This window comes from Rattus norvegicus, chromosome 13 (genome assembly GCF_036323735.1).
Source record: "Rattus norvegicus strain BN/NHsdMcwi chromosome 13, GRCr8, whole genome shotgun sequence".
In the NCBI taxonomy this organism is placed as follows: domain Eukaryota; kingdom Metazoa; phylum Chordata; class Mammalia; order Rodentia; family Muridae; genus Rattus; species Rattus norvegicus.
Genome location: NC_086031.1, coordinates 33,362,268 through 33,384,013, shown reverse-complemented (window position 1 = coordinate 33,384,013; position 21,746 = coordinate 33,362,268). Strand labels below are relative to the sequence as shown.

At 36.9% G+C, this 21,746-nt stretch overlaps 1 protein-coding gene across 9 annotated transcripts in view; it reads left to right on the top strand.

Annotated features, from left to right (window-relative positions):
- Positions 1-21,746, top strand: part of Ptpn4 (protein tyrosine phosphatase, non-receptor type 4) — a 180,150-nt gene that overhangs the window by 120,944 nt on the left and 37,460 nt on the right. For 7 of the 9 annotated variants that reach the window (NM_001100479.3, XM_017598666.3, XM_039090322.2 and 4 more), the window contains 6 exons: positions 1,051-1,119; positions 7,064-7,189; positions 8,845-9,003; positions 17,564-17,723; positions 19,132-19,215; positions 19,304-19,360. In NM_001100479.3, coding sequence (NP_001093949.1) covers positions 1,051-1,119; positions 7,064-7,189; positions 8,845-9,003; positions 17,564-17,723; positions 19,132-19,215; positions 19,304-19,360 — 655 coding nt within the window. The remainder of the gene's footprint in view (positions 1-1,050; positions 1,120-7,063; positions 7,190-8,844; positions 9,004-17,563; positions 17,724-19,131; positions 19,216-19,303; positions 19,361-21,746) is intronic. The other 2 variants (XM_063272020.1, XM_017598667.3) reach the window with 1 other exon arrangement.

The window sequence follows — 21,746 nt, the reverse complement described above, 5'->3', positions numbered from 1 at the left end:
AGTGGCCAAGGGTATTGATCCTGTTGTTATACTTAAGATGTTGAAAGATTATTGACTAGAAGTAGAGCTGAGAATTTTGAAAAAAAGTTTTTTGCTTTCTTGACCATCTCTGTTTATATTCGTGCTTATTGCTATTCTGTATATCCAAGGGATTAAGTACATTCAGACTAATGCACCCAAATATATGGCCTAAATAGAGGAAATATAATATTTAGGAAACTTCACATTTAAAATAAAGTTTCTTATTAATCTATTAATTATCAGTCATGCCATTTTTTTCAAAATTACTTATATTTGTTATAGTAATATAGTCTGAAATTTGCTAATGTGGCTTTGGGAACATGTATTTAGCTACTTTTATATACATTAAATATCTATATTTATAAATGGTTCTTTCTGTACTAGAAATTGATGTTTACTTACAACTCAGTAACAGGTTGCCTTTATAAATCCACTGAGAACTACCTTCATTAACATAGTTAGCTGGATACACTGACATACCATGGAGGAGGATCAGAATCTCCTCTGCAAGTCACTTTCAAAGCAGAAACAGTGCCAAGCATTCACAGTATTTCTGACATCATTTCTTTTCTATAGTCAGAAACCTGAAATTTCTTATATTGTACAGAAGAAGTTGCTGCACAGTCTTCATGTCTGTGATAGTTGGGAGTAGGAAAGGAAAAAGTTAACGAAATCACCACATAATTCAGCCCCATCATTAGGTAACAGAGGCGTTAACTAAGGCTCTTCTGTTAGAGTAGGTCAGGGCCATAGAGCTCGAATGGTACAGGCCACTTCGGACTTTAGAGAGGCCGTTTTAGTAGGGCACCCAGGAGAGGAGTTCCTGCCATCAAGCATGTGTCTAGTGACACATCTTGGTCTAGTGACTTGAGGAACTATTAATTAAGTTTCCTTCTTACTCTGCCGCTTTTATTGTTTTTATTACCTCAGATATCTTGTCACTTGTAAAATTGTTGTATACTCATGTTCTATATTGTAATTTTATGCTGTAGTCCCCTTTAAGATGTCATGTATATTTATATATTTCAGTGGGAGAACTGAAGTCCAGTCAGTTCAGTATGGCAAAGAAAAGGCAAATAAAGACAGGGTATTTGCAAGGTAAGTCAATCCTGTTTTAGCATGGAAGGGTTTGGGTTTTGTTTGTTTGTTTGTTTGACATTTTGTTGACATGATGTATGGCAGGGGAGGTAGTGGCACACAAGATGTGTGTAAATAAAAGTCAGAGTAAAACTTTTTACACAAAGTTCTTTCAATTGAGTGAGTTCACATTGTCAGGCTTGGCAGTAAGCACTTGTAGTTACCACTGAGTTATCTCACCAGTCCAACAGGTCACTGAATTCTTAAAAGCATTAAAATGATTAGAAATGAGGATTGGATATTTGGCTCAGTAGTTAAAAGCTGTTATAGAAGGTCCAAGTTCAGTTCTTAGCACCTACGCGGTAGTGCACAACTATATATAGCTCTAGTTCAGGGGTTCCGATGCCTGCTTCTGATCCATGTACTTTTGCATGCATGTAGTATGCATGCACATAGTCAGGTGTACCCACATACATGTGAAATACACGTTTTTTAAAAATCATTAGAAATGTTTTCTAAATGATATACTTTGTCGATGAAATGGAAACTAGATTGTCTAGTGCCCTGCTTCTTTTATTAAAAACATATTTAAGAACTTTAGTCATGTATTGAGCACAATAGTTTTTTTTTGTTTTTTTTTTTTTTAAAGGTTTATTTATTTATTAAATATAAGTACACTTTAGCTGTCTTCAGATACACCAGAAGAGGGCATCAGATCTCTTTACAGATGGTTGTGAGCCACCATGTGGTTGCTGGGAATTGAACTCAGGACCTCTGGAAGAGTAGTCGGGTGCTCTTAACCGCTGAGCCATCTCTCCAGCCCAGCACAATAGTTTTGAATAGGCTAAATTGAGTATCAATACAACTTTTTACTAGAAAGTTACTCTCTTATTACATACTTTTGAGCATTGTAAGGAGTCTTTCTTATCAAGCCCATTTATATGTATTAAATCATACTATCAAAAGATAAGGTGCTTTTTAGCTAGCTGCCTTTTAAAAAATGTATTTATCTGCATTTCATTAGACTTTGTGAGGTCCAGTTCATTTATTAGAGACAAAAATGATACAATCAGTTTTACATTTCAGAAAAATAATTAAGGGTAAAGAATGAGTTAGCCAAGTATGGGTTTGATACCTAGTGTGTCTGTTTGTCTATGCATGGCGGACACGACTGTTCCAATTAAAAATGGTATAGACCTGGAAAACAAAGGGATTTGTTTAGTAAGTGTCACTGAAATGTTTTCCATACAGCCGACCTTAAGATATAATTTTACATTAAATGGCATAATTGTTCTAATTTAGAAAGAATTTGTTCTGGTTTTCTGTACTGTCTTGCTTGCAGCTCCCACCCTCATTCTTGAGAATCCAAATACTATGGTGTTTTAATGGTTTTAATGGTTTTGTACATACTAGAATGTTGTTATACCTGATCTTCCTTGTTTTGTTATTCACTATTAAAATGCTATAGAGTTTGTAGGGGACTATCTTTTGTTTTTTTGGTGTATGTGGCCCAGGAGGGTATGGAAGTTTCTTTTTTAAGGTGCTAGGTTCCCAAATCCCAGGGAATGCATACACTCTGTGCTCAAGTCTTGGGGAGAAGTTTTAATATTGCTGGGCTGTCTTAATGATTTTTCTGTCTCTGAAAGTCTATGCTTTCCTGGGCTTGTTTGTTGGTTTGTTTGTTTTTTGTTGTTGTTATTGTTGGTTTTGTTTGGTTTGTCCAGATAGGATTTCTCTGTGTAGCCCTGATTGTTCTGGGACCCCCTTTGTAGACCAGACTAGCCTCGTCCTCAAGAGATTTGCCTGCCTATGTCTCCTGAGTGCTGGTATTAAAGGTGGGCACCACCACCACCTAGCTCCTGAGATTGTTTTATGTAAGACTCTAACTCATAACTAGGTATTAAAATTCTCTAATGGTCTTAGCAAGAATTAGGTCATTTTGGTTAAGAATTCCAAATTTATTATCTCTCTTAGAATTTTAAATGGCAGTATAAATAAAAAGATAAAAAAGGCCTTAAACTTTATATGAAAAATTTTACCAATGATTATCCCATTTGTCCTTATATATCTACTTTTTTGATTGCTTTCACACTTTTTCAGTTATCATATAATAATATCTGAAAAAGAAATGAGAGCAAATTTCTTCAACAGAAAAATAAGGTGCCACGGTCAGAAAATAAACTCACCACATTGCTAACAGTGTGGTATTTTTTTCTCTGAAATTTCCGCTCAGAACAGGAAACAGACAGCAAGCTTGAGTGGGTGGGTCTCTGAGGTTAAAACTGTTAATAAAGTAAAATGCCTGAAATTTAGTTAACTCAAGACATTTCCAAACATGTTTAGTTCATTACCAAGAATGAAATGTTTGGACAGTTTGTACTAGGTAAGTATGCTGGATTTTCAATTTTTCAGGTGATTTTTTTTCTCCTAGTAGTAATTAATCTTAGCTCTCACCACTTACATTTAGTCTAATATATGAAGAAAGAACAGTTTGTGAGTAGTAAGGATTAACATTAGTAAAGGAACTATAGGTGGTAAATTATGATGAGTTTGAGATTTTATGTTTTAAATCGAAGAGATTACATAGTATATTCTCATTTGTGACTAATTGAATTTATGTGCTCTCCACTGTGAGGGGTTAAATCTAATGGTGTCCAGAATTCAAGTTAAGTCTTAAACTAAAGCTCATGGTGCTAGGAAGACATCTCTGTGCTTAAATTACTTTGACTTTACACTTGGAAAATGAAATTTGAGTCTGTCCTTTTTGTTTGCTTGTTGGTTACCTTTAGCACCATGTCTCTTTTAGAAGATGCACGTTGGTTTTAGAGTTCAAAGAGATTAGGTCAGACTAAGATGGTTTGGCTATCAAATCCTGAAATAATAAGATACTTGTATGATTTTGATTCATACATATTTATTGTTCATAACTTAATAAAGTTTTTATACTTATGTACATTAGTAGTTTATCTTCATGTATGTTTGTATTTGGTTGCTTGATGCCCTGGAATAGGAGTTCCTGACAGTTGTGAGCTGCCGCAAGGATGCTGGGAATCGAACCAGGGTCCTCTGGAAGAAGAGCCAGTGCTCTTAACTTAACCACTAAGCCATCTTTCCAGTTTAATTTAACAGACTTTTAAAGAGTCTGAAACCTTGTACTGAAAATCTAGATTTTTCATAAAATTAAGTGTAAAGAAGTATGTCATGACCCTGTTCTACCTGTGAACTTAAATATTTAGTATAGAAACAATTTTTCTATTGTAGGCCATAGTTAGAATTCAGTGTCCCTAGTAGCCATGATTTTTTTAATGCTTCCTGTTGTGGACATAAAACACGGTGGAGCACCATTTGCTGAGCATTGCCATTCTCTCAGGCCATTCTGTTTGTGCAGCTAATGTGTCATAAAGGAAATTATAGGCTGCAACTACAAGCTTAATCACACTGGATTTAGGTACACACTGATTTCACTCTTTGGGTCTGTTTGAGGTACTTAATTTTGCATTTACTTTGTACTTTGCTTGGTATTTTTTCTTTATTTGTATAAATTTATGTAGTGTAATATATGACAAGAGAGGAATTATGGACAGTATTTTAAAGTGGAAAAACTTGCAGTAATCTAAAATTACATAGGTCCAGTCTTTATTATTATTGCAAAATCTGAAAAAAAATTCGCAGAATGAAGATCTTTAAATATAATGGGCCGTGACCAAAAAAATAGCTTTAATTGGTTTTTAAATAAGTTTTTATGGGATTTTTTAAATTTTGTCCATTATATTTTGATCGTATTACCTCCTCTCACAAATCTTCCTAGACCTATTCCTTCTCCTTCTCCTATCCACCAACTTTGTGTTTGTTGTGCTTTTGTCTTTGTTTCTCTATCAAGGCCAATTTGTATTGCCCGGATAGTCTTGGAAGCTTTCTTCTAGAGCATGGTAGACTTATCAGATGCTACATCATTACTGACCTTTTCTTTCTTGGCCGCTAAGAACTGACAAGAGCTACTCATCTAGGGGAGGCTGTAGTCCAGCTCGAGTTTACACAGCTTTTGCTTTGCTGTCATAACCACTCTGAATTCATGTGTGCAGTCACCCTACTGTGCTGTTTTATACAAATAAGTGTTTCTATTTAAAAGTTTTATGATCTGATTTTTGCAGTATGCCTATATTGTGATGTCATTGAAAATAACATGATTTTTATGGGTCTTGGGAAATTTATTACTGAGATTAAAAGCATATAAGGTGATTTATTATATGTTATATTTGTCACTTAATTTATTTTATTAACCTCCAGAATTCTACATATCAAAAAAGTATACATTTAAGTAAAGGAGATTTCAGTAGTACTTAAATTTACATGTTGAAGACATTGGTTATTAACATTCGTCAAATTCTAAGGGCTTATGTTTTTGAATACCATTTGATCTGTGGAGATTAGCATCTTTTTCTTAGCATGTTACTTAATTCTATTTTATCACTATGGTAGTGACAATAGATAATAAAACATTCTTTTGTGTTGGAGCAATTTCTTAGTGGTTGGGAGCCATTGCTGCTCTCTTGCAGAAGACTAAAGTCCATTTTCCAGAATTCATCCCAGGCAGACTCTAGCTGCCTACTTTTTACTTTAGCTCCAAAGGACCTAATACCCTCTTCTTGCCTCTGCAAGCACCCACACTGTGTGCATAAACACATACAAGAATACGTGCACATAACTAAAATTAGAATAATCTTTATTTAAAAAGATACAAGATACAGAATGTTTTTTACAGAAACAAATGGAAAAAAGAGAAAAAACTAAATTCAGCATGCACGATTATCTTTTTGGACCTCCTCATTGAAGCAGAGGTTCAGAAAGTCATTGAGGAGATGATGTGGTAAGAATTGTTCATTATACTTTGTGGTAAACTGTGTTCTGTAAAGACTTCTGACATTAGCAATTTGAGAAAAGCAAACTACTCATTGCTTCTCATATTTTTTTCAATATCCCTTATTCTTCATAGACCCATGTAGTAGTAAATATTAAAAAAGGAATTCACAAACCCACACTGTTGCCAGCTCCAGTCGACCACATGGCATCTGTGGGGTATTTTCATCTCAATGAGCAAAACATCTCTATCTGTCTCTTAAGTTCCCAATTTCCATCCCACATTCCAGCAGGCTACTCTCTGGACCCTGCAGTGATCTCACCATTTATCTGGTTCCCAAGGTGGGTCTCTGCCAAGTCATTCCATACAAAGACCACCTGTCTCGCAGCTCTCTTGTTGCAGACTCTGTTCACATTACCAGCAGCTGCCCCCTGTAGTTATAGTCAGAACTTGGAGTAACCCATTAAAATCAAAATTCAATCAGATTGTAATTTATCAATCAGATTTATATCTTGGGGTTGGGGATTTGGCTCAGTGGCAGAGCGCTTGCCTAGGAAGCACAAGGCCCTGGGTTCAGTCCCTAGCTCCAGAAAAAAAAAAAAAAGAACCAGATTTATATCTTAAATTATGACTCCACAAAACATCCACACAATAAACTCAGAGCCATTTAATATTGATATAAGCTGCCCACTTAGATAAGACAAATTGTCCTATAAAATTCCATCCCTTATGAAATATTTATAATTACCTGTGGCCCGTTAAGGCTACACAGATCTGGGTTGTCCTTCCCTGCCTCCATCTTGGTTCTTCTCCTTTCTCCTCTCTCCTCTCTCTTAAACGCTGTGCCTGCCTTACTTTTTCACTGTCCAATCACCATATCTTGTGATAAGGCCTTGCCTTATCTTGTGCCCTCACCTGCATATAGACAACAATCTATAGACCCATTCTTTTTTTTTTTTTGTCATGTAAAGCCTTTTGATAATCATAACATATCAAATCATGATATAAATATATCATAATGAGCAAATTGACTATGACTTACTAAAATGAATTTTAAGATTATATAAAAACAAAACTTTTTATGCATTATTCATATATTTTCTGCAGATCTCCAAGTAAGCCTTTGGCCCGGAAATTAATGGATTGGGAAGTAGTCAGCAGAAATTCGTTATCTGATGACAGGTTAGAAACACAAAGTCTCCCATCCCGGTCTCCACCTGGAACTCCCAACCAGTAAGTGGCAAGCCTGCATCATGCTTGTGTTTTGTGCTTTCTAAGTTATTGCCTAAAGATCACAATTTATAAAGTATTTATGTCCTTTGATCAAACTTTCAACAAAATATTGTATTTTACTTTTTTTAAGCATGTCTCTCTCTCTCTTCCTCTCTCTCTCTCTCTCTCTCTCTCTCTCTTTCTCTCTCTCTCTCTCTGTGTGTGTGTGTGTGTGTGTGTGTGTGTGTGTGTGTGTGTGTGTGTGTGTCAAGGGTATGTGGGCGTGCATATACAACAGTGGACATATGGGGCTAGAAAACAACTTGGGGGGGTAAGTTTTTACATTTTAGGATCCCCAAGATTGAAACCAGGTCCTCAGGCTTTGTGGCAGATGCCTTTACCTGGGTAGCCACCTCACCAGTCCCACACATGGCTTTTGTTACTTCAGACATTCTTGCTTCTTTTCCTGCTGCTCTGCTCCTTGTAAAGTGACCTAGAATAGCCTTAGGGAATGAGCAAGTAGAAGGTTGAAGAACAGCCTTCACTTTCCTCAGCAGTTTGTTTTCACTGGAAGGATAATTCATGATTTAGTCATGACTTGAACATTTCCTAAAACTGTCCATTTACTTTCATATAGATTTCTACCAGAATTTCTAAGGGGGTATAAATTGTTTGAAAATGCTTTGTTTGAATGATTGTGATGCAATCTCTAGTACTTTCTGTGGCCTAGGAAAAGACTAACAGTAACCCCGTCAGCTCAGGTAGAGCTGGGCCAAGAACCATGTGGTACAGCTCTAACCTTTCGTGCAGTAGTGGCTACACACTTTATTGTTTAAAGATCACAATTTATAAAAATTATGTCCTTTGATCAACGTTTCAAAAATTTTTTATTGTATTTTGCTTTTCTAAAATGTGGGTCTCTCTCTCTCTCTCTCTCTCTCTCTCTCCTCTCTCTCTCTGTGCGTGCGTGCGTGTGTGCGTGTGTGTGTGTGTGTGTGTGTGTGTGTTGCAGTCTAGCATTTCTTACAAACCTGCCAGGTTTTGGAATAGGTAATAAAAAGATAAGAAAGTCTTCCTCAAATATGTATCAGAGGGAGGGCAAGGTAAGAGAAGCAAGGTGAGGAAGGGAGAAGTGTAAGAGAGATGATCTAGATAACAGCAGTAGCTGGGATTAAGTTTCTAGGGAATGAAATAATTTTAAGGATGATAGGTTTCTTTTGTTTTTTATGAGTCAGGACAGCATAGTGATTAAGCAGTGGCTCTAGAGTCACTGTTTGAATCTTGAAACTAATTTCTGTCTCATTTTTTTATCTACAAAATCCTAATTATAGATGGACACATGCATCCTTGTTGTAGTGTCTTAGAGTCTTAATGCATGTGAAAAGTGGAATAGGACATAAGGTTCATAGTGGCTGAAATCAAGTAACACTAGGTGGAGATAAGAGTGGAGTGGCTAAGGTTTGAGGGCAGCTTATAGACTGCAGGCATGTCTTGACTTCACAATGTGTGTTCTTTTCACTTATATTACACTGTTTATATCACTGTTAGAGATTCTACGAAGTTAGTATAGACTCTCTCACACACAAACACACACATTTTCTCATGAAAACATGATCAAAAAAGAACAGGGAAAATTAAAGTATACTATTGTTCAGACTTTGTTTCTCTTCATTTAGTCGAAATTCTTCATTCACACAAGAGGGGACCCGGGTTCGGCCGTCTTCAGTTGGTCATTTGGTAGACCATGTGGTTCATACATCCCCCAGTGAGGATTTTGTAAGTCAGAGATCTCCATCATCAACGCAAGCTAATAGCATAGTTCTGGAATCATCACCGTAAGACTGCTTTTTCATTTTGCTTCTTAATTCTTTATTTTCAAATATTTTAACTTTCTTCACTTGAAATAACTTTGGGAATTAGATAGAGTACTTGATATAATTATAAATTCATATTTGTAAAAGTACTCATTTCTCCTTGAGATACCTTGTTCCCTCTCCTCCTTTTTACCTGTCTGGTTACTATTATTTCATTTTTTAGTGTATACTCCCAAATATTTTTTTCAGATAATATAATAGTGGAGTCAGGAAGATGGAAAATGTAAAACAGTCTTCCTAATTTTTTTTAAGGAAAGAAACCATATATAGAGTATATGGCAACATATATCAAGGGAAAAAATAAGTGAGATAGTTGTCACACTCAAGCAACTTCCTACCTTGGGACCTCCTTATTATCCAGTTTCTTTGGGTCTGTGGATTGTGGCATGGTTATCCTTCACTTTATGGCTAATGTCCACTTATAAGTGAGTACATACCATATGTGTCTTTCTGGGTCTGGGTTAACTCACTCAGGACAATATTCTCAAGCTGGGTCTTCAGGTAGATCTGTTTCTAATTTTCTGAGGAACCTCCAGACTACTTTCCAGAGTGGTTGTACTAGTTTGCAATCCTACAGCAATGGGATGAGTGTTCCTCTTTCTCCACATTCTTGCCAGCTTGTGCTATCACCTGAGTTTTTAATCTTAGCCATTCTGATTGATGAAAAGCAGAATCTCAGGATTGTTTGGACTTTGAACTTTTCTTTAAGTGCTTCTCAGTCATTTGAGATTCCTCTGTTCTAAATTCTCATAAATACCTCATTTTTTGATTGGGTTGTTTGGTTTTATTAGAGGTTAGCTTCTAGGGGTCTTTATATATTTTGGATATTAACCCTCTATTGGATGTGGAGTTGGCAAAGATTTTTTTTCCCCAACCTGTAGGATGCTGATTTGTCTTGTTCGTTGTATCCTTTGCCTTACAGAAGCTTTACAGTTTCATGAGGTTCCCTGATCAATTTTTGATCATAGAGCCAAAGCTAGTGGAGTTCTCTTTATGAAATCCCAACCTACCCCAACCCGTGCCAATGAGTTCAAGGCTCTTTTCCACTTTCTCTTCTTTGAGATTCAGTGTATCTGGTTTTATGTTGAGGTCCTTGATCTACTTCGACATGGGCTTTGTCCAAGGTGACAAATATGGATCTATTTTCATTTCTCTACATATTAACTGCAAGTTAGACCAGCACCATTTATTGAAGATGTTTTCTTTTTTTCCATTGTACGTTTTTGGCTTCTTTGTCAAAGATAAAGTGTACATAGGTATGTGGGTTTATTTCTGGGTCTTTAATTCCTTTGATTGACCTGTCTGTACCAATACCATGCAGTTTTTATCATTATTGTTTTGTAATACAGCTTGAAGTCAGGAATGGTGATTTCCCCAGAAGTTCTTTTATTGTTAAGAATTGTTTTCACTATCCTGGTTTTTTTTTTTTTTTTTTTTTTTTTTTTTGGTGTGTTTCCATATGAAATTGAGAATTGCTTTTTCCATGTCTTGAAAAATTGTATTGGAATTTTGATGGGGATTACATTGAACCTGTAGATTGCTTTTGGTAGCATGGCCATTTTTTACTGTGTTAATCCTACCAATCCATGAGCCTTCTTCTATTTCTTGAGAGTCTTGAAGCTCTTGTCATACAGATCTTTCATTTGTTTGGTTAGAGTCACACCAAGATATTTTATATTATTTGTGACTGTGGTGAAGGGTGCTGTTTCACTCTTTTCTTTCTCAGTCTCTTTTTTCATTTCTATAAAGGAAGGCTACTGATTTATTTGAGTTAATTTCATATCCAACCACTTTGCTGAAACTGTTTATCAGCTGTAGAAGTCCTCTGGTAGAATTTTTGGGGTCACTTATGTATACTATAATATCATCAGCAAATAGTGATACCTTGACTTCTTCTTTGCCAATTTGCACCCCCTTGATCTCCTTTCGTTGTCTTATTACTCCTCACCAGTCCCAAACATGGCTTTAACTTTGAGTACTATATTGAATAGATATGGGGAGAGTGGGCACCTTTGTCTTGTCCTTGAGTTTAGTGGGATTGCTTCAAGTATCTCTCCATTTAATTTGATAAGGGCTGTTCATTTGCTATAGACTGCTTTTATCATGTTTACATATGGACCTTGAATTCTGATATCTCTAATACTTTTAACAAGAAGAGGTATTGTATTTTGTAGGCTTTATCAGCCTCTAGTAAGATGATCATGTGATTTTGCTTATATAGTGGATTATGTTAATGAATTTTATATGGTGAACCAATCTTGCATCCCTGGCACGAAGCCCACTTGATCCTGGTGACTGGTGTTTTTGAGATGTTCTTAGATTCAGTTTGCTAGAATTTTATTGCTAGCATTTTTGCATTGGTATTCATATGGAAAATTGTTCTGAAATTCTTTCTTTGTTCTGTCTCTGTGTGGTTTAGTAATCAAAAGTAATTGAGGCTTCATAGAATGAATTAGGTAGTGTTACTTCTGTTTTTATTTTATGGAATAGTTTGAGGTGTGTTGGTATTAGCTCTTCTTTGAAGGTCTTGTAGAATTGGGCACTAAAACCATATGGTCCTGGGCTTATTTTGACTGGAGGTTTTTAATGACTTTTTCTATTTCCTTAGGGTATGATATGGGCCTGTTTAGATAGTTTACCTGCGGGGACTGGAGAGATGGCTCAGTGGGTAAGAGCACTGACTGCTCTTCCAGAGGCCTAGGTCAATTCCCAGCAACCACATGGTGGCTCACAACCATCTGTAATGGGATCTGATGCCCTTTTCTGGTGTGTCTGAAGACAGCTACAGTGTACTCATATGCATAAAATAAATAAATCTTAAAAAAAAAAGATAGTTTATCTGCTCTTGATTTAACTTTTTTAAGTGATATCTGTCTAGAAAATTATTCATTTCCTCTAGATTTTCTAGTTTTGTTGAGTATAGGCTTTGGTAAGATCCGATGATTTTTGAATTTTCTCAGTTTCTGTTGTTATGTCTCCCTTTCACTTCTGATTTTGTTGATTTGGACCTCTGGGCCCCTTAGTTAGTTTGGCTATGGTTTTAATCTATCTTGTTGATTTTATCAAAGAAAACAAACAAGCAAACAAATAAAAAAAAACCAAAACAGCTTTTGGTTTTGTTGATTCTTTGTATCTTTCTCTTTGTTTCTATTTCAGCCCTGAGTTTGCCTATATCCTGCTGTCTACTCTTCTTGGGTGTGTTGGCTTCTTTTCATTCTAGAGATCTCAGGGGTGAATTTTCAAACTGAGATATTTCTCAATGGCCTCCTTCCTGTTCTAGGGAAAGAGTTTAAGAGTGGGCAGTGCCAACTGCCACAGCTGACTTGCCACAGTCCCCTTGTCGTTTATTGTCTTGTCTCATAAGTCTTCTCTACCTGGTGGCCAGAACCTGACCAGGTTATCATTGAGTAGAGTTGTTGACTTCCGCGGGTATGTGGGTTGTCTGTTGGTTTTGTTGTTTTGAAGGCCAGCCTTAGTCTGGGTGATCGGATAGGACGCATGGGATTATTTTAATCTTCTTGTACCTGTTGAGGCTTATTTTGTGACTGATTATATGGTAACTTTTGGAGAAGGTAACATGAGGTGCTGAGAAGATGGTTTGTTTTAGGGTGAAATGTTTTGTATATATCAGTTAAATCTATTTGGTTCATAACCTCTATTAGTTTCACTGTGTCTGTTTACTTTCTTTTTGAATGACCTGTCCATTGATAAGAGTGAGGTGTTGAAGTCTCCCACTGTTATTGTATGGGGTTCAATGTGTGCTTTGAGTTTTAGTAAGGTTTCTTTTATGAATGTGGGTACCCTTACATTTGGGGTATAGGTGATCAGAACTGAGACTTTCTCTTGGTGGATTTTTCCTTTCATGAACATGAATTGTCCTTTCCCCGTCTTGCTTAATGACTTTTGATTGAAAGTTTATTTTATTGGATATTAGGATGGCAGCTCCACCTTAGTTTTTGGGAGCATTTGCTTGGAAGAATTTTTCCAGCCTGAGATTCTCTCTTATAACTCTTGTATTCTGTTGTTAATTCTTGTATCTGTAGTTCCTGAACTCTTTCCTAGGTTTTCCATTTCAATGATTTTATTTGTTTTCTTTATTGTTTCTATTTCCACTTTTAGGTCTTGAACTGCTTTTTTTCAATTCTTTCACCTGTTTGTTTTCCTGTAGTTCTTTAAGGGATTTATTTGTTTTCCTCTTTCAGGGCTTCTACCTGTTTACCTGTTTCTCATGTCTTTCTTTCAGTGAGTTATTTATGTCCTCTTTAAAAGACTCTATAATCTTCATGAGATAGGATTTTAGTTGAGAATCCTGGTTTTCAGGTGTGTTGGGGTATCCAGGACTTGCTATGGTGGGAGAACTGTGTTCTGATGGTGCCAAAATATATTGGCTTCTGTTGTTTATGATCTTGTGCTTGCCTCTCGCCATCTGGTTATCTCTGGTGTTAACTCTGGGTGTCTCTGCCTGGAGCCTTCAAGACCTGTAGCCCTGGCTGCAGCAGATCTCCTGGGAGGCCTTCAAACTGTGGGGTTTTTCAGAGGGGCAGGCACACTGATGATCTGCCCTGGAGAAAGGCACAGGCAGGAATAGAGGTGGATTTTGAAAAGAGGGTATGGGTTCTGAGTCTGCTGGGCTCCTTGGTGATCCAAGCCTCTGAGGTTATTTGGGAGTGTTCCTTACCTGTTCCCCTGGATGGAGCAGATCTCCTGGGAGGCCTTCAGACTGTGGAGTCTTCAGAGGGGCAGGCATGTTTATGATCTGCCCTGGTGGAAAGCATAGGCTGTCATGACTTTTTTCTTAGCACAAACTTTTTCGTGCATCCATTAAGTCACACTACCCAATTTTAAACCTCTCCCTCCATCCCAGAACTACAGGGTTTCTAGCAGACAGCTTCTGAAGAAGTTCTTGTCTCTACTGCCAATGGAAAGAATATATATTCAAGGTCACTCTAGCTGTCTTAGTTAGGGTTTTACTGCTGTAAACAGACACAATGATCAAGGGAAGTCTTATAAAGGACAACATTTAATTGGGGCTAGCTTACAGGTTCAGAGGTTCAGTCCATGATCGTCAAGGAGGGAGCTTTGCAGCATCTAGGCGGGCATGGTGCAGGCAGAGCTATGAGTTCTACATCTTCATCTGAAGGCTGCTAGTGGAAGACTGCCTTCCAGGCAGCTAGGATGAGGATCATAAGCCTACACCCACAGTGACATACCTACTCCAACAGGCCCACACCTCCTAATAGGGCCACTCCCTGGGCTAAGCATATACAAACCATCACACTAGTTATTTCAGTTTCATACATACATACATGCAGATAAAATACTTACACGTGAAAAGTAAAATAGTATATTTTAAAAAGAATTTTTTAAAGGGTAAAAACCTTTAATACACCTTTAACCCCAGCACTCAGGAAACAGCAACAGGCAGATCTCTTTGTTGAGTTCAAGGAAAGTCTGGCTAAAGAGTGAGTTCCAGGAAAGCCAGGACTACACAGTACAGACCTGTCTTTAAGAAACCAAAGCAAATAAAGAAAAAGCCAGTCATTTTTATCAGTCTGGGAAACCTGGAAATTCACATGTAAAAGACTGAATCTAATTTTCTTGGTCTCAACCTGTGCAAAATCAACTCGACAACCTTAATGGAAGACCTGGACCTAATAGAGGACAACAAATGGGAAGAACTTCAAGACAGCAATATGGACAGCAAGCTTTTGAGTAGCACTCCAGTAGCTCAGAAAGTAGGACAGCCAAAATTGACACATGGAATTGCATCAAATTATGAGGTCTATACAACAAATGAAACAATTTTCAGAGTAAAGAGAGACAGTCTACAGGGTAGGAGGAAAATCTTTGCAGGTATTTATTGAACAGATTAGCATTTCGAACACGTAAGGAACCCAAACAACTTAAAAACAAAGGAATAAATAATCCAGTAATGAGTGGGCAGATAAACCTAGCAAATAATTCTCAAAAAGAAGTGCAGGCCTGCCAGTACCCTGACTTGTGGCCTTTTTTAACTCTTGATCATCATCTAACCTAGCTCCTTGCTTTAAATAAAGTTGCTACTTTAATTTTTTTATAGCATAAAAGTGACTGATAAACACATGACAAAAATGTTCAACAACATATTTAGCCACCAGGGAACTACAAACCAAAACTCCATTGAGATTTTATCCCACTCAGAATAGGTATCATAAGAAAACAGCAAACAGCTAGGTGTGGTGCTGCATACCTTTAACCCAGGCGCCCAGGAGGCAGAGGCAGGACAGACTGGTCTACAGAGCGAATTCCAGGACAGCCAGAGTTACACAGAGAAAGAAACCCTGTCTCCAAAACCAAAACCCACCAAACAAAGGATAAGTGTTAACAGTGATGTTGAAGGTTGCATAAAAAGAATCCTTGTACACCGTTAATGGCTACAGAAGTCAGAATAGATGCTCCTAAAAAAAAAATGAAAACTATCAATATGATCCATCTTTAATACTCCTGGGAATCGAAGTCATCCTACACTAATGATAAGTACTTTGCCACCTTTACTGGGGGTATACATAATTGCTAAATTATGGATCAGCCAAGCCGCCAATCAGAATGGGTGAAGAAAATGTAGAATATAGTTACAATGAAATATTTATTATTCAAACATAGAAAAAATGAAATCATGTTGTTTTCAGGGATTTGGATAGAACTAGAGTTCATGATGTTAAATAAGCCAGTCTCAGAAAACTAAGTTTTCTGCTGTGGGTGGAATCTAAATTTAAAAGGATGAGAAACAGGACCAAAGGCAGCAAGGAGGATGTTAGGACAGAAGAGAATAGTGGCGATCACATGCAACAAAAGTGCATAGTATACATGGTCTATATAAGAATGACATAACAGTTTTATCCAGTTATTAATCTATGCTCATTTAAAAATGGGAAAAACATTCTGTTCCAACTGACTTTCTCCCAAGATGATTTTCATCGATGCTAGCATAGTAGGATAGGAGTTGAACCACTGGTTCTCCCTTCTGACCTTTGTGGAAATAGACTGTTTGCTTTTAAAAGTTATAATTTCTACCTTGAAATTACTCCTGAATTCCTAGCTATCAATTCCTGTTGCCATAAATTAAAGGTTATGCTTTTTAATACTTGTAAATTGCTATTTTCTCGCCTTAACACCTGGCAGGATTCCATGAATTTTTTCTTCGCACTGATTATTTCAATATTCTAATCTCTTGTTTTTTTATGTTCAACACCCAAATCTAAGGGTTTTTCCTTTTCTTTTTGACGTTATAAGTACACCATTTCCCCTGCCATCCCTAAAAACCTTCCAATACTCCTTTACTTGTTCTCTTCTGAATTCCTAGCCTATTTTTTCATTAATTGTTGTTAAATGCATTCATACATGTACATACATGTGTGTATGTTTGTTCATAGCCTGCACTTTCTGTTCCTGGTTTCTGTGCTTTCAAGGCTGGCCTGACCACTTGGTACTGGATAACTAATTGGTATATTCTTCTGTGGAAGAGTATTTCTCCTACTCTTTGCTTTTCGTAGTTCTTTGGGTAAAGTTCAGGCCTTGTACAGTTAAAAACCAAACCAAACAAAATTGAGTGTATGATTCACAAAGAACCATTATAAGGTTTTTTAAAGGTTCAGTGCTTGAAAGCTTTCCTCCACCTACTTTGGATGTCTGTTGTCCTTGTTCACCTCATGTGTAGATAACCATGCTGCTGAGACTTTGTTAGGTTTCTGATTTTACTAGGAGATACAGTCTCACAGGACACACTTTGATCCTCTCTGCTTCTTTCTACCCACTCTTCTCCAATGTTCCCTGAGCCTTAAATGCAGGAATTATTATTTAAATGTATCCATTGAGGTTAGGTTCCACAACTCTGCATTTTGATTGGTTAAGTTTTCTGTAATAGTCTTCATCTGTTGGGCAGAGTTCCTTGATGATGGGTGAGAATAAGGACATCCGTAGAGTGTTCTTAGGTATGGTGCTAGTTTATCATAGTAGTGGTTGTAGGGTCTTCTCCAAGGTCCATGAGTTCCCTGTCCCTGGGTTTCCTGTATCAGTTGAGTAGATCCTCAGTGCAGTTAGAGGGCATTCATCAGCACTAAGGTGGATGTGCCACTACAGCCTTGCTGCTGCTTGTTCATAGGTGCTCTAGCTGGGTAGGCTGCTGGTTGTCTTCTCCCTTTGGAAGCTTGCATGGAGCCGTCCCATGACCTGGAAGCTGCTCCTCAGCTTGTAGCCAAGTAACAGATATCTCCATAGGAATCTCTAAGCCATTCTATAACTGTTGGTTTGAGATTTTACAAACAAACAAACAAACAAACAAAAAACAAACAAACAAAAAACAAACCAGATCTACTACTTTAAAGATAAATTCTTTATTAGATGCATTTCCAAGTAAATACAACACTTAAAAGTCTACACATTAGACATAGTTGGTATCTAGTTGCTTTACCTAATTTAGAATAAGGTATTTCCATCAGATGATTCAGAAAAATATTTACTTCTAACCACTTTTCTTACCTAGATCACAAGAGACCCCTGAAGATGGGCAGCCTCCAGCTTTACCACCCAAACAATCTAAGAAAAACAGTTGGAACCAAATTCATTTTTCACATTCTCAGCAAGATCTAGTCAACCATACTAATGAATCCTTTGATGTGCCCTCTTCCCCTGAAAAGTCCACTGTAAGTAGCTTTGCTTTGAACTTTTAAAATTCTGAATCCATTTTAATTTCTATTCAACTGTAGCATGTTTCAGTAGTAAATTATAATACTTTGTCTTTTTCTTCTGATTCTTTAACCATGATTTATACCATTTTGGTGTTACCTTTTTTTTTTCATTTGTAAGGTCCCCATTGCTTTAAGAGTTAATGTCTTAACAAATTGGTGTAAATGTAGTATACATAATAAACATATGTTTTTAGATGAAGTGCTAATAATTCAGTAAATAATTTACTATGTAATATCTTAATATAGAGATATTCCTAAAAATTTTAAATTGAGTACAGATTGTAATGCTATATGTTCAGTCTATATTTTATAAAATAATAACTTTTGCTTATATTGAATATGCTTTATATAATAAAATGATTGTTAAAATCCTAACGGCTTTTCAATCTTATTGCTTTCTTAAGACAATTGTAAACCACAAGTGAGGTTATCAGCTTATCATTAGAATACACCGTGTTCCTAAAAATGCAAGCATAGTCACAGGCAGATATGTTTCAGGAAATTTAAAGGAACACTGGAAAATGAAATAAGATGTAAAGGGGAAAGTCCATAAGACGCATCAGCACCTGGTGTTGAAGGTCTCCAGTGATTACTGTACTCCCTGCCTTTTCGTTTATTTCCTCAGAGTTTCTCCCATTACCAAAAGTTGAACGCATTCTGTTTTCTCATGTATACTGTTCCACTACAATTGGTTTAATCAAAGGAGATCAGAATTTTTGCCAAAGATGGCAACTTTTATACTAACTCTATGGTAATGTTTATGTGTGTCTTATACCTGGATATATTTATGGTTACTGAACTTGTACTTTCATGATAGAAGGTATATATTTTTAAAAACACAATAAAGGGAATCATCCAGAAATATATGTAGCTATCCAAATAAAGGCCATAGAAACAAATTGTACGAATAAGAGAGATGAAGGGAGACTGAGAATATGCAGCAAAAAGGTAGAAGGAAAAGTAGGCCACATCGTATGATAAAGAAGCCCAGTGGAAAGGGAGCACTTTGTCCAGTGCTACAGAACGTTCAGGTAAGACCAGGATTGAGACAGAATACTGGATTTAGTCATGGGAAAATATTTCTTGTTGTTAGCTTCGTTATGGAATGGTGGGTGTAAACCCTGAGTGGTATTACACAGATTTAGAGGGAAAGGAGATCACCATCTCCCTTTGCCGCTTGCCAGTGTTGTTCTACTACAATGGAGGGAGAAATGAGAGAATGGCATGCCAGTTATTAGGCCAAGAGACTGTTCTCCTCACAGCCAACACCTGCTTAGGGTATCAACTCTCCATACATAGATCACACAAGCAGATGAATTATATAATGTGTTCATATTCTCAAATTTACTTTTGTCTTTTCAAGCCTAATGGTGGCATTCCACATGATAACCTTGTTCTAATCAAAATGAAACCTGATGAGAATGGAAGGTTTGGATTCAATGTAAAGGTAATCCCGAATATATGTTGTATTTAGTTTTTATATTAAGATGTTCTTAGTTTGGTAGTATTTGACTTTTTATTTTCCTATTTTCCAGGGAGGGTATGATCAGAAGATGCCTGTAATTGTGTCCCGGGTAGCACCAGGAACACCTGTAAGTTATCCCAAATTTTATCTAAAAAATACTGTTTCTAAGAATATATACTTTAAAGGACAGGTGTGATGGTTACCTGCCTTTAATCCCAGCAATCAGGAAGCAGAACCAGGCAGATCTCTGAGTTCAAGCCTAGCCTGGTCTGCAAAAGAGAGTTCTAGACCAACTGGAGCTACAAACAGCAGCAACAAACCCCAAAACCTAACTATACTCTGTCAAATGTGTCTGTGTGTATGAGTGTTTGTGTACACGTATGTCTGTGGACTGTGTGGGAGCGACCCTCAGAGGTCAGACTATAGTGCTGCATCCCCGTGGGACTCGAGGTTGGGCAGTTGTGAGCCACTATATGGCTCCTAAGAATCGAGTCCTCTACAAAAACAAAATGCTCTTAACTGCCAAGCCAGCTCTCCAACCCCATATGTACTTAAAAAAATTAGTTTGTCGTGTATGAGTGTTTTGCCTTCCTGTATTTATGTATACTACATGTGTGCCCATTTCCTGAGGAGACTGGAATATGGCATTGGATCCCTTGGTCCTGGAGCAACCAGTGCTCTTAACCACTGAACCTTTTCTTCTGCCCCAGAATCTATACTTAAAAAGTAAGAACACTGGTTGTTCTTCTAGAGGACCTCTGTCCAATTCTCAGAACCCATATTATGGTAGCACAAAGCTATGTGTAACTCCAGTTCCAAGGAACCCAATGCTCTCTCTAAGTTATCAGTCATTTTTGTGGGTTATATACTTATGTGCAGTCAACACCTAAACATATAAAATAAAAACAAAGCATTTTGTTTGCTTAAAGGAAGAAAAGCATTAAATTTCAACTTGTCAAATGTTAAATATAAATGTTAAATGTCGTTTCATAAGTTGCAGGAAAAGATAAATTTTAATTGAATTACATCTTAGAAAGAAGTTATTACTCTGAGTGTTCCTGCAGTGCTAAAGAGTACTGTTGTTAAAAAAAAAAAGCCTCTTTATTCAACAAGTGTAGATGAAGGTGGAGTTTTTTGAGATTTTTGTTGTTGCTATTTGCTGTTTTATTTACTGCAATTCATTATTTGCCTACTTTTTTTTTCTTTTGAGGTGAGTGGGTGAGTGGGTGAGTGGAGTTTGAGACAGGCTTTCTCTGTGTAGCCTTAACTGTCCTGAAACTTTCTCAGTAGACCACAGTTGAACTCTCAGAGAGCCACCTGCCTCTGCCTTCTGAGTCCTGGGCTTAAAGGCCTGTGCTGCTACTGCCTGGGTTGCAATACTTTCTGTTTTAAAATTACTTTAAATGGGAATGATACAGGATCACTTTTAAATTCTAATATGCACATGCTAAAAACATTATAATAAGGAGTTATTCATTATTAAGCTTCTCTGGTAATGAATTTTTGGTCATCATTAATTTTAATTGTTGTTATCTGGTAGCATGCTAAAATATTAACAGTGTTTCTTCTGAGAAATGGTATTACTGGTATGTTTCTTTTTCTTCCTATTTAGTTATCTGAATTATGACACTGAAATCCTATAAGCTATTGCTGGTCACGTGCTCCCTTCTGTTGAGTAGAACTATGCTATAAAAATATCGATAGAATTTAGAACATGTTGAAGCTATAGAACATTGTTGAACATATTGAATCGATAGATTGTCATTTGTAAATTACCTCATTAATAGAGATACCACCACAGTCTTCCATGTTGTGACCTTTTTAAAAAAAGATGATTAGAGGAAATAGTTTTGTGGTTATTTGTCTTGTTGGTTTTCTGAGACAGGGTTTCTGTGTTTAGCCCGAGTTGTCCTGGAAGTCACTCTAAGTGGACTGAAGCTGGCTGGGTCTAGAGACCCTCCTGCTCAGCCTGCTGAGGGCTGTGTCTCAGTGCCAGGGCTTTGTGTGTGTGTATGTTTTGGGTACCTCAGAAATGGATAATTCACATTAAAAACATCATTTTCTTTACAAACAGAAATCTTATAATCAATGTCTGTTCCTTAGAAAATTTGTCCAATGTCTAGGGTTTCAGATCAAAAAGAAACGCAAATAAAATTTTATATCTGACAAAAGACAGGTTAAATACGAGCAAGTTCCCATCAGTGCTGATGGGTATAGTATAAGATTCATAGAGGACTCGTGTCCCTCATACACAGACCACTTCTTCTTTTCTGCCTCCATACTACCTACCCAAGAGTAATGTAGTAGACAGCACATTCTGCTGAACTAGCATTTCTCCCAGTACTTTAGCAACCATTTTACTTCATTGCTGGAATCCTAAACATACATTTATAAAAGTGTAGAATCAAACTGGTACATAGGTGCTTTTCCCTACATAACAACCATATAAATATTTGCCATCTACTTCAATAAAATATAGCCACAAAAGCCACAAATAATAGATAAAGGCTGAC